At 40.3% G+C, this 13,336-nt stretch overlaps 1 protein-coding gene across 3 annotated transcripts in view; it reads right to left on the bottom strand.

The window, feature by feature from the left end:
* LOC124802520 (A disintegrin and metalloproteinase with thrombospondin motifs 16) overlaps positions 1 to 13,336 on the bottom strand; it is a 479,986-nt gene that overhangs the window by 18,544 nt on the left and 448,106 nt on the right. For all 3 annotated transcript variants that reach the window (XM_047263362.1, XM_047263361.1, XM_047263363.1), the window contains exon 13: positions 9,036 to 9,162. In XM_047263362.1, the coding sequence (XP_047119318.1) occupies positions 9,036 to 9,162 (127 nt within the window). The remainder of the gene's footprint in view (positions 1 to 9,035; positions 9,163 to 13,336) is intronic.

Genomic DNA, 13,336 nt, shown 5'->3' with positions numbered 1-13,336 from the left:
GCTTGGTCATGGATTACTCAACGAATAAAGGTATCCAATACGACAAAAAGGAAACCATACCTATTAGTTAGAAACAGCTCTGATGTAAATGCTATAGATCATTACAAAATATACTGCAAAATATTGAAGATAGTAATATGGACATGAAAGCAAATGCATTATCAGAAAAGGGTAGTCACATCATATAACAAAAATAAAGACAATATGGAATATAGTGAAGGAAGAGACTGGTAGAACCAGAGATGAAGAGAAGCACATAGCATTAAAAGTAAATGATACCCAGGTAACAGATGTGTGCAGTGTTGGTGAACTTTTCAATAAGCACTTCATAACTATTACTGAAAAGATAGAATAGATACTGTCATGGAATACCTCATACCAGTCACTACAAACAGCTACAGTAATATGAGCATGACCCTCATGACACCAATAGAAGTAATGCCCATCATAAAACTCTTAAAATCAAAGAATTCTGGTGGCTATGTCAATATATCAACAAAGTTGATTAAGCAGTGTGCTCCTGAGTTTAGTCATATTTTATGTTATTTATGTCACCAGTCTTTTTCAGAGGGACATTTCCTAAATGGTTGAAATATGCTGAAGTTAAGCCTTTGTATAAGAAAGGAGGTAAAGAAAACCACCAACTTTCCTCCAGTTTCACTTTTGCCTGCATCCTCAAAAATTTTAGAAAAGATAATATACAATCATCTTCTTGACTGTCTGGTCATAAATAAAATACTAGCCAAGTCAAAACTTGAATTTCTAAAGGTTTCCAACATTGAGAAGGCTATCTACACATGCAGTGAGAATGTACTTAATTCATTAGACAATAAATTACGGGCTCCTGGTATATTTTGTGATCCATCAAAGGCACTTGACTGTGTAAATCATAACATCCTTTTAAATAAATTAGAATATAACAGCATAAAAGGAAATGATGCAAAATGGTTCAACCCTATATCCCTCACAGAAAACAAAGGGTGTCAACAGCAGACTTGTATTAAGCTATCAGGCATCATCCAACTGGAAACCAATAACATGTAGTATCTCCCAAGGTTCCATCATAAGGCTTTTACTTTTTCTTCTGAATATCTATGACCTTCCACCAGTAACATTACGAGATGTCAAGTTAGTTTTGTTTGCAGAAGATACAAACATTGCAACAAATAGTAAATGAAGTATAGCCGTAGAAAGGTCAGCTAATGAAATTTTCATTGACATTAATAAATGGCTCCTCTGTCACCAAGCCTTGAAAAAACATACTATACACCAGTTCAGAACTTGTAAACAGTTTCCTGCCAGTATATGCCTAAAATATGATGACAAGCAGATAGATGAAGTTGACCATGTTATATTCTTGGGATTACAGCTCGATAATAAATTTAACTGGGAGGAGCATACCACAGAACTGCTGAAGCACCTAAATAAGACTATATTTCCTATGTGAATGTTGTCAGACAAAGGTCATATAAAAATAAAAAAAAAGCTAGCATACTATGCTTACTTCATTCAGGATTAATTTTTGGGGTAGCTCATGAAGCCAAGCTAATTTTCCAAGCCCAAAAATGTTCAATATGGATTATTTGTGGTGTGAATTCAAGAATTTCTTGCAGAGGGCTGTTAAGGACTGGGGGATACTAACTGCTGCTTTCTAATATATTTATTCCTTAATGAAATTTGTCATTAAAAATATATCTTTTTTTCAAGCTGACAGTTCAGTTTACGGAATCAATATTAGAAATAAGAATAACTTTCACAAAAATTTAAAGTCACTTACTTTGGTTCAGAAATGTTTCTACTATTCAGCAACACATATTTCAATAACATGCCAGCAGCCATAGAAAGTTTGAATACTAATAAAGTTCAGTTTGAGAAGAGTCTAAAGAATTTATTGGTGGCCAACTCCTGCTACTAAACTGACGAATTTCTTAGCAGAACCAATTCATGCATTTATGTTATTATTAACATCACATAATATGAATACTTCGTACAATCTGACTTCTGTACAAGTTCAGTGCAGTAATGCAATCATTGTACATAAGTGCTGTAAAATATTTTTATTTATTTATTTTTTTAATTTGATGATGCATGCTACAGTAGCCTAAGAATTATCGTATGCACCTAAGTCTAATGAGCATTTACGGAGGATTTTCATATTACTGAGATTGTGAATAGTAACAAATGATATTGGATTTATTTTTGTTTCTTCTGAGCAACTCTGTATTTCATCAAAGAAATTGTATTTAAAAACTTGTAGTCTACATGGCACAGAATAACTGCACGCTTACTACTGTTACTAAATTAAATAGTCTTCTGTTATGTGAGCTCATCAGTAAACAGTCAGAAAACGTGCACAATTAAACAAAATTTAATAACCTGTAATCATTTCATTACAATGTATTGTGTGTATGACTTACGGAATGCTCCTCATGATAGAGTGAAAATTGTGACACTCTTTGAATAATACAAGTCAAAGATGAAGTGTTCCATTGAATATGTTAATATAGTGCTACAGGAGTCAGTGCAACAGAAAGGGATGATTACACATGGGGGTGACTGATGCATCACATGGCTACACCACACACACCATGTCTATATCTGACTGTTCCTGACAAAAGGTCAGTTGCACAACTAATTTTCTGAAGCATTCAATGTAACTAGAATACTGACTGTTCAGTCCCTGTGATTTCCTGTACTTTCAATAAGCCTTTTTAGGTTAAGTATTTCTGAAAAACAAAGCTGCCAGATAACTATAGACACGGCTGCAACAATCAGTGGAAAACATATTATAGCAGCTTTGAAAACACAAAGAGTAACAAGCACAACACATCTGGATTTTTCCACTAAAATTTAAGAAGCCTGTTAAATAAGAAGAATGAGATTCTCATATCACTACAGGAAATGGAAACATCTAAATGTACACTCCTGGAAATGGAAAAAAGAACACACTGACACCGGTGTGTCAGACCCACCATACTCGCTCTGGACACTGTGAGAGGGCTGTACAAGCAACGATCACACGCACGGCACAGCGGACACACCAGGAACCGCGGTGTTGGCCGTCGAATGGCGCTAGCTGTGCAGCATTTGTGCACCGCAGCCGTCAGTGTCAGCCAGTTTGCCGTGGCATATGGAGCTCCATCGCAGTCTTTAACACTGGTAGCATGCCGCGACAGCGTGGACGTGAACCGTATGTGCAGTTGACGGACTTTGAGCGAGGGCGTATAGTGGGCATGCGGGAGGCCGGGTGGACGTACCGCCGAATTGCTCAACATGTGGGGCGTGAGGTCTCCACAGTACATCGATGTTGTCGCCAGTGGTCGGCGGAAGGTGCACGTGCCCGTCGACCTGGGACCGGACCGCAGCGACGCACGGATGCACGCCAAGACCGTAGGATCCTACACAGTGCCGTAGGGGACCGCACCGCCACTTCCCAGCAAATTAGGGACACTGTTGCTCCTGGGGTATCGGCGAGGACCATTCGCAACCGTCTCCATGAAGCTGGGCTACGGTCCCACACACCGTTAGGCCGTCTTCCGCTCACGCCCCAACATCGTGCAGCCCGCCTCCAGTGGTGTCGCGACAGGCGTGAATGGAGGGACGAATGGAGACGTGTCGTCTTCAGCGATGAGAGTCGCTTCTGCCTTGGTGCCAATGATGGTCGTATGCGTGTTTGGCGCCGTGCAGGTGAGCGCCACAATCAGGACTGCATACGACCGAGGCACACAGGGCCAACACCCGGCATCATGGTGTGGGGAGCGATCTCCTACACTGGCCGTACACCACTGGTGATCGTCGAGGGGACACTGAATAGTGCACGGTACATCCAAACTGTCATCGAACCCATCGTTCTACCATTCCTAGACCGGCAAGGGAACTTGCTGTTCCAACAGGACAATGCACGTCCGCATGTATCCCGTGCCACCCAACGTGCTCTAGAAGGTGTAAGTCAACTACCCTGGCCAGCAAGATCTCCGGATCTGTCCCCCATTGAGCATGTTTGGGACTGGATGAAGCGTCGTCTCACGCGGTCTGCACGTCCGGCACGAACGCTGGTCCAACTGAGGCGCCAGGTGGAAATGGCATGGCAAGCCGTTCCACAGGACTACATCCAGCATCTCTACGATCGTCTCCATGGGAGAATAGCAGCCTGCATTGCTGCGAAAGGTGGATATACACTGTACTAGTGCCGACATTGTGCATGCTCTGTTGCCTGTGTCTATGTGCCTGTGGTTCTGTCAGTGTGATCATGTGATGTATCTGACCCCAGGAATGTGTCAATAAAGTTTCCCCTTCCTGGGACAATGAATTCACGGTGTTCTTATTTCAATTTCCAGGAGTGTATTTCTACAGATGTATTTTTTGTAACAAAACATCATTTGCAAGCCACAGAAATTCAATCATGTACCTAGATTGATACAAGTTAGTAAAACATCACAATATGCGTAATAGAAGGAAAGAGGTAGTATATACATAAATAAGCAGAATAAAGTCTCAGGCCATAGACCAAAATGAGTATGGCATTGAACAGGTCACTGAGTTCTTAGTTTCTGTGGTATTCTTGGGAGCATACAAGATATTGGTTCTGGCAATGCACGGGTCCCCAAAACCAAGATGACATGGTAAAGTAGAACATTGGAGGTTTCTCAAAAAGTGTGAAGTATGCTAATGAGGCTTAGTACAGTGATAAAGGGTACAAATGTGTTTCATATCACATGCAGCCAAGAGAATAATGAAACAAGCTTACAACTGGTTCACCACAAACTTTTTAATATCTATCTTACAAAGACACATATTAGAACATATGAAATACTGGAGTCTTGGAACAAGACAGTGTAGCTACCGCATGTAGGGCTAGCTCTTTTATGGATAAAGTGAAAAATTCATTTATTTGCCGAACATTTACTGTTTTTGTACTGTATGTAACTGTGTATGTATCTTTTTTTGTGCTGTATCTCACAATCTGGAAAGTTTTTTGGGTGAATAAATAAATATGGAGTTCAACAGTGTAGGACAAGATAAACTGCTGCTTAGCATAAAGACAACATGTTAAGTTGCAGAACAGCACAATTGAAAGACACTTACACATAAGCTTTCAGCCACAGCTTTCATCAGAAATAGAGAAACACACACCGGTCATTCAAATAAGCAAGCACACCTCAAGCACACACAAACGCCAGCTCCAACAGTTCAGGCCAGAATGTAACTATCACATGGGATGGAAGCAGCAATCTGGAGGGGCAGGGAAGGGGAGGGGATAGCAGCATATGGATGGGCGAAGAGAGGAACACTGTCTACATCTACATCTACATCTACATTTATACTCCGCAAGCCACTCAATGGTGTGTGGCGGAGGGCACTTTACGTGCCACTGTCATCACCTCCCTTTCCTGTTCCAGTCGCGTATGGTTCGCGGGAAGAACAACTGTCTGAAAGCCTCCGTGCGCGCTCTAACCTCTCTAATTTTACATTTGTGATCTCCTCGGGAGGTATAAGTAGGGGGAAGCAATATATTCGAGACCTCATCCAGAAACGCACCCTCTCGAAACCTGGCGAGCAAGCTACACCGCAATGCGGAGCGCCTCTCTTGCAGAGTCTGCCACTTGAGTTTGTTAAACATCTCCGTAACGCTATCACGGTTACCAAATAACCCTGTGACGAAACGCGCCGCTCTTCTTTGGATCTTCTCTATCTCCTCCATCAACCCGATCTGGTACGGATCCCACACTGATGAGCAATACTCAAGTATAGGTCGAACGAGTGTTTTGTAAGCCACCTCCTTTGTTGATGGACTACATTTTCTAAGGACTCTCCCAATGAATCTCAACCTGGTACCCGCCAATAATTAATTTTATATGATCATTCCACTTCAAATCGTTCCGCACGCATACTCCCAGATATTTTACAGAAGTAACTGCTACCAGTGTTTGTTCCGCTAGCATATAATCAATCATACAATAAAGGATCCTTCTTTCTATGTATTCGCAATACATTACATTTGTCTATGTTAAGGGTCAGTTGCCACTCCCTGCACCAAGTGCCTATCCGCTGCAGATCTTCCTGCATTTCGCTACAATTTTCTAATGCTGTAACTTCTCTGTATACTACAGCATCATCCGCGAAAAGCCGCATGGAACTTCCGACACTATCTACTAGGTCATTTACATATATTGTGAAAAGCAATGGTCCCATAACACTCCCCTGTGGCACGCCAGAGGTTACTTTAATGTCTGTAGACGTCTCTCCATTGATAACAACATGCTGTGTTCTGTTTGCTAAAAACTCTTCAATCCAGCCACACAGCTGGTCTGATACTCCGTAGGCTCTTACTTTGTTTATCAGGCGACAGTGCGGAACTGTATCGAACGCCTTCTGGAAGTCAAGAAAAATAGCATCTACCTGGGAGCCTGTATCTAATATTTTCTGGGTCTCATGAACAAATAAAGTGAGTTGGGTCTCACACGATCGCTGTTTCCGGCAACCATGTTGATTCCTACATAGTAGATTCTGGGTTTCCAAAAACGACATGATACTCGAGCAAAAAATATGTTCTAAAATTCTACAACAGATCGACGTCAGAGATATAGGTCTATAGTTTTGCGCATCTGCTCGACGACCCTTCTTGAAGACTGGGACTACCTGTGCTCTTTTCCAATCATTTGGAACCTTCCGTTCCTCTGGAGACTTGCGGTACATGGCTGTTAGAAGTGTCAAGTAGTGTGTGCAGGGACTAGAAAACCAAAAGGCTCAGGAGGTTTGGGGGCAGGGAGGTGGGGAAAACAGATGGAAAAAGGAGAGGAGTTGGAAAAATGGGTGGAAGCATTGGCAGAGGGTGGCAAAGAGGGTGGGAGATAATAATGGGGAAGAGGTGATAGGACAGAGGGGGTGGAAACTGTTGAGTAGAGAATGTGGGGAGAGTATGTTACCATAAGTTGAGGCCAGGATAATTACAGGAGTGGAGAACATGTTGCAACGATGACTCCCACCTGTGCATTTCAGAAATGCTGGTGGTGGAGATGAGAATCCAGATGGCTTGGGTAGTGAAGCAGCCATTGAAATCAAGCACATGGTGGAAGACCCAGGTACAAGACTTGCCCAATCCACTCACCCAAGACTTCCTACTCCAATCCTGTCACAGGCTTATCCTACCCCATCAGGGCTGGGCCATCTGAGAAAGTGGCCATGTCATTTACCAGTTCTGTTGCAATCATTGCATAACTTTAAGACTACCAACAAATTGTCCACCAGGATGGATGACCACCATCAAACTGTGGCTAAGAGCAAAGTAGACCACCTTATGGTGCAACATGCATCTGAACATAACATGCTTGATTTCAATGGTTGCTTCACTACCCAAGCCATCTGGATCCTCCCCTCTGTCACCAGCTTTTCTGAAATGTGCAGATGAGAGTATCCTTACAACACATACTGTTCCCACATCCTCCATCCAACAGCTTCACCCCCTCTGTCCTATAACCTCTTCCCCATTCTCATCTCCCATCCTCTTTGTTTGCCACACTATGCCAACACACCTGCCCATCTTTCCCCACTCCTCTCTTTTTTTGATCCATTTTCTACACCTTCCTGCCCCACAACCTCCTGACGCTGCACCTGTTGGCATTCTAGTCCCTGCACACTCTACCAGATAGCACTCCTCTCTTTCCCCACCCATATACTGCTATCCCTCCCCCTTCCCCACCCCTTCCAAATTGCTGTTTCCATCCCATGTGATAGTTGCATTTTGCTCCGAGCAGCCAGGGTTGACATACATGTGTGTATGGGGTGTGCTTCTTGTGTGAATGAATGGTGTGTGTTTCTCTATTCCCGATGAAGACTGTGGCAGAAAGCTTATGTGTAAGTGTCTTAATTGTGTATGTCTGCAAATTAGTGTTTTATCTTTACGGTAAGTAGCAATCTATTTTTTCTTACATTGGTGATATTTCTACCTGAAGTTTCCATTGTTTAAATACGCAGTTCCGAAAAATCAAAATTTTTTACAGGTACCACACGTAGAGATTGAAGCACACACTCTGGATGAAGTTCCACCTGTGAAGCTCCTAAGCATCCACATGGACACCAAACTAAAGTGACCCCAGACCACATGTAAGTTAACCAAAAACCTCAGTTCTGCCTGCTTTGTGATTAGAAATCTCCCTCATTGTGTTGAATTGCAGGTGGGATTGCTATCATTATTTGCATACTTTAACTCAGTATGGCCTTGTGGCACAAAACTTTAAAGTAATGCAGCCAAGATAAAAAAAAAAAAAAAAAAAAAAAATCATTCTAGAAGAATGTGCATGACGGATATTCAGTAAGTTGAGAATTGAACTTCTTGCAAAAACATCTTCTGGGACTTACGTATTATTTCATTTTTGTGGCAATACATATATCCCCCACTGGAATTAGTGGTTAATAACATGAGCATATTTAGAATGAGCTGTGCATTTCATGGCCATGACGACAAAAGCAAAAACAACTTCCATATAGTTTATGTATCCCTGTCTAGAGTTCAGAAGGAAATTTTATATTCTTATACAAAAACCTATAACAGGTTACCAGCAGATTTCAAGCAGAAAACTAAAAATCCCTAGATATTCAAAACTAAATGAGTGCCTCACTAGCCTCTTCTTCTATAATTTATCAGAATATTTTAACTTGTGGATGTAAATTCTACATAACTTAATATTTACACTAAACAGATCTTGAGTTTCTCAGTTTATAGGCATCTATATATATCACATTTAATTTAGAAGTCATTCCATAATTATCAGTAAGAGTATATTAGCACCAGTCATAATTTATTGTTAGTAAATTTTTACAGTAGCCTACAGTGGCTGCTTCTGCCAGTAAATGTATAACTTGACTCAGTCTACATGTCTGAAGGGTCGTTTCCATTGTGAGATTTACACATCATCTTTTGTATGCATATAAATGAATGAATGGAATAACTATATTTAATAATGGCAAAAATTAATGCTAGCTTATATTTATTTGATATAATAAATATCTGGTCTATTTATATTTGAACAACTTACAAAACAAGCACTAGTTCCTCTGTCTTTTCGGCACTGTGCATCAAGTGTTAATAACTTTCCAGGCAACACTCGAGGCAAAGACTCATCTTCATGAGGAGAGTTGTAGAGGCATGTTGCAGTATCTCCACTGAACATAAAATAAATAACAAAATTGAAATTGCTTATATGGCAACACTGAGCTCTACAGTTATGAACATAAGCAAATTATTGATGTGTTCTGTTTTATAGGCTCTGCATTTAATTTCTTTAATAACATAGAATGATACAATACTGAAAAGACTGTGCACGGATTATATTATGATTTAGATCCTTGGACAGTTGTAGGACCTAAAAGTAATACATATGGCTTCATAGGAAAACAATTTGTACTACTGCCTTTTCCATGTTTTGATTATACATTATTTAGGTTTTATTGTAACTGCTTTTGGACCTACTTTCATACTTACTTTATTAAGGTTCTTCCATTTGTTGTTGAACTTCATTTGCAATAGTGGCTAACAATAGAGTCTACAATGTTAGCAGCAAGAACAAGGTGACTCAGGTTTGTTCTGTTAACATATATTATTTCTCTTTACCAGTTTAGGGATTTGAAATCTTCTTCTAGGGCTACTGAGAATACTTCTGATAGTATGGAATCTCCTTTCAAATCTGAATTTCCCAGTATAATGGTGGGTAACAGAAGATATAGCTCTGATACAAATATATTCCTTAGTATACTAACATGTGTTGAAGCAATGCTTTGTTTATATGTGGCTGTCAGGACAGTTTTAGCTGAATGTGAGTCAAGAGCTCTTTCACATCCTGCGAACTGAAGGCAGAGTCATGATTCACAAACATTGCCTTGGGGTAATCCCAGTCCTAATGATGATATGGTAGATGATGGAAATCACCAACAAGTGGTTTGTTATCAAAACCTCTAATGAAATGTAGAAGCACAATACAACTGAACATCTCGTAATGGCATACAGACACAAAGACAGAGAGAGCAGAGTCAAAGATAATAACATCAATGATGAATTATAGTGTTCTAGTGGTCGATGTTCACCATAGCCTCATTTTGTAGTTTAGTTCTTCACTTGCAGATGATCTATTGCATTTTATCCACTTTTAAAGCCAACTCCTTTCTTTGCTTCATAAAAATCCTATGTAGTAGAACTATTAGCATCCTCTTGACAATGTAAAAGACTTTCACTGAAATAATCACCAACTGCAGGAAAAATGTACTATTAATTACTTATGCTTCCGCAGCCAGTGTCAAGACAATTAAAATTCTTCTGGCTGTTGTACAGTGTCATTGTGTAAAACAACAGTCACTGTATTTCCACACACTCCGGGAGGAAACATGTTCACCAGAAGCCAAGTGCTAATTTGCAGACAGACGCTGACCATCAACAAGCCTGATAGTTCACAAATTGCTTCTTTCCTATGCTCTCCCTCTCATTATGACTAACCTATTATATTCCAGGTCCAATCAAGTTCCAGAAATATGACATATTGACACTGACAGTTTGCAATAAACTGGGGAGCCTTACCACCACCAGTAAAATCATCAGCTTTGACCCATACTGACACGGATTCAGATTGATTTATTTTTTGGTGATTCCTGGTCCTGATGACCAACAGCATGGTGGACATGTAATATGATCTACCCATGTCTCTGTTGTACACCTCATAAGTGATTCTGCATGGTCCTTCAGTGTTCTGTGAATGTGTTATGAATTTTATGTTTACGAACAATGATGCCGCACAGCACGGTAATGGTTAGGCTACTGTTGTTATAGTATGTGGTCCTAAAGTAGAAAAAGTACCAGGGCTAGAATCGTTTAACAGTCATGGTTTTATTGCCTACCATACATTTAAAATTTGTGAGGCTTTGCCCTGAGGGAGGCCATTGCAATATGACCAAAATGTCAGTTTTATAGTTTAAACTTTAATGTATTTCATACTTCATACAATCACATGGAACAACATCCAGAGGAATTTTAATCATCTTGTATTTGTATGCCAGGTTTTTCAGTTCTTTTCAAAACACTGGTACCAATATCTTTTGGTCTATAAAACTGTTTCAAAATTTGTTAAAATATTTGACACAAAAGAGGAAAGATGTTACCTGGAGGTCTTATAGGGATTACCCTGCTTTGAATGCATCCACCATCTCCAATTCCTACACAGACACTAATATAACATATTTCATGAATGTATTAGGCATTCAGTCTAAAATATGCCGCTCAGTCGTGGCAGAGCTTTGTAGATGAAGTGATTGAGTTGTATTTGCTTATCTACACGATATTTTAGTGCTTCCCCAGATAGTAGCATTACATGAGAAACACCTCATTCCAATGTTTGACTGAATCGGAAAATACAGTTTGACAGTAAATAAAACAAAATGTGTTATGCACATTCCTCAGCCATACAGTTTCTGTGGTCTGTATTTGTCCACTCAAAAAGAAAATAGGGGTCCTTAAAAACACCTTGTGCCCAATGGATTTTCAGCAGCTAAGAATATTCCTATGAATTGCTGTTTTCAACTGCCAACACTGCCGGGAGCAGCAGAAATACATGCACTGCTGACAGCAGCACTAACAGGCAACAATTTCATGGATGAGCACCCCTTGCCATGGACTCCAGTGATGCAACACACCATTGAAAAGGTAAAAGCCAGCATACAAAAAGCAGCTCTCTTCTCTCGCCCAGTCTGTAATGTGCTGTTAACGATGGTGGTAGATGCTATGCAGCATGTGATTGGTGCAGCTCTCAATCAGTATGTTGGAAACCTTAATATTTTTTCTCCCGCAAACTACTGAGGCACAAACCAATGGGAGTGCATATGGCGAAGAGCTGCTGGCCATATATGAAACTGTGGGTCACTTCTACTCTTATGTAGAAGCCAGACCATTTGTACCCTATTAGGATAACAAACCAATTATGTTTGTTTTCAAGAAACTCAAGGAGGTTTCCTCTTCCCAACAATTTTATCAACTCTAGTTCACTTGTCTATTTATGACAGGCTTAAGATAACATAATGGGGGCAGAAAATGTAATGGTCGATTTTTTTTCCAGGACTGGTGCCATTTCTTGTACAAGATATCACAACTGGGTTACTGCTAGACAAACCACAAATAAACAGCTACAGGAGTATTCATAAAGCAATTCAACTGACCTCCTGCTTGAACAAGTACAGTTAACAGGTACCAAAGACCTTATTTTGTGCGATGTGTCTTGACCCTAACCCAGACCATTTTTGCCTAAAGTTTTGCATAAAGCAATGTTTGACAGTATTCGTAAACTCGCCCATTCCAATGCAAAAGTCACTGTTAAGCTAATGACAGAGAAATTTGTATGGCCCAGAATTTAAAAAAAAAAAAAAAAAGACTGTTGCCAGCAGTTGAGAACAAATCACCAGAATATAAACACATATCCTGCCAAAAAATCCTAAGTTCACATCACAGAGAGACATCTATGATCAGCAGTACATTTCAAACTCTGTATATGTTTTAAGCTATTCATAAGTCACAGTTATTCCACAAGACCAATTTCACCTCTATCCAATAATTAAGACAATATTTGAAAAGGACAACTGCTACTCACAATATAGCAGACAATATAGACAGTCTTTCCACTGTGCCTATCTGCAACTCTGCTGTATGTTAAGTACCTACTGTCCTTTTCATAATATTGTTTGTGGCACTTATCTTATGTATTTCATGAATGATGTGATGTGCTGAGCCATGACCAATGTTCAGATTCTTGGGTATTTCATCCACCATCACATGGCAGATTTCCATGACAACAGCTTCAACTGCTGCATTAGACTCTGGTGTCACAATGTGGTGTGCCTGACCCAGGCGCTGAGTGGCTTGTCACAGAAGTCACACCATTTCTGAACTTTCTGCTCCACTCATACACTTGTTGCAGTGACATACATGCACCACCGTACTGGACCTTCATTCTCTGATGGCTTTCAAGGGATTTTGTACTTCCCGTACTCAGAAAATGTATGACAGAATGCTGTTCTTCCTTGGTGCATGTTGCAAGTGGGACAACCATTTCGAACTGGTATTATGGCTGTGTTCCACTTGTCAGTAGCATGCTGCTGCCTGTCTGTAGCATGCTGCCACCTGCAGGGTATTCATTACATAACTGATGACAGTACTGCCAACTTACAGAGCAATGGTGTGATATATTGATTTTCAATTACACTTTACAAGTTTCCACTTGACTCCCCCTCATATACCATTGAATTTGTTATACAGGTACTGGAAGTAGAGATCAGTGGTGACACACTGGTTGAGCCTTTGGGT

The sequence above is a fragment of the Schistocerca piceifrons genome, chromosome 6 (genome assembly GCF_021461385.2).
Source record: "Schistocerca piceifrons isolate TAMUIC-IGC-003096 chromosome 6, iqSchPice1.1, whole genome shotgun sequence".
In the NCBI taxonomy this organism is placed as follows: domain Eukaryota; kingdom Metazoa; phylum Arthropoda; class Insecta; order Orthoptera; family Acrididae; genus Schistocerca; species Schistocerca piceifrons.
The sequence above is the reverse complement of the archived record's forward strand: the minus strand, read 5'-3'. Positions and strand labels throughout refer to the sequence as shown.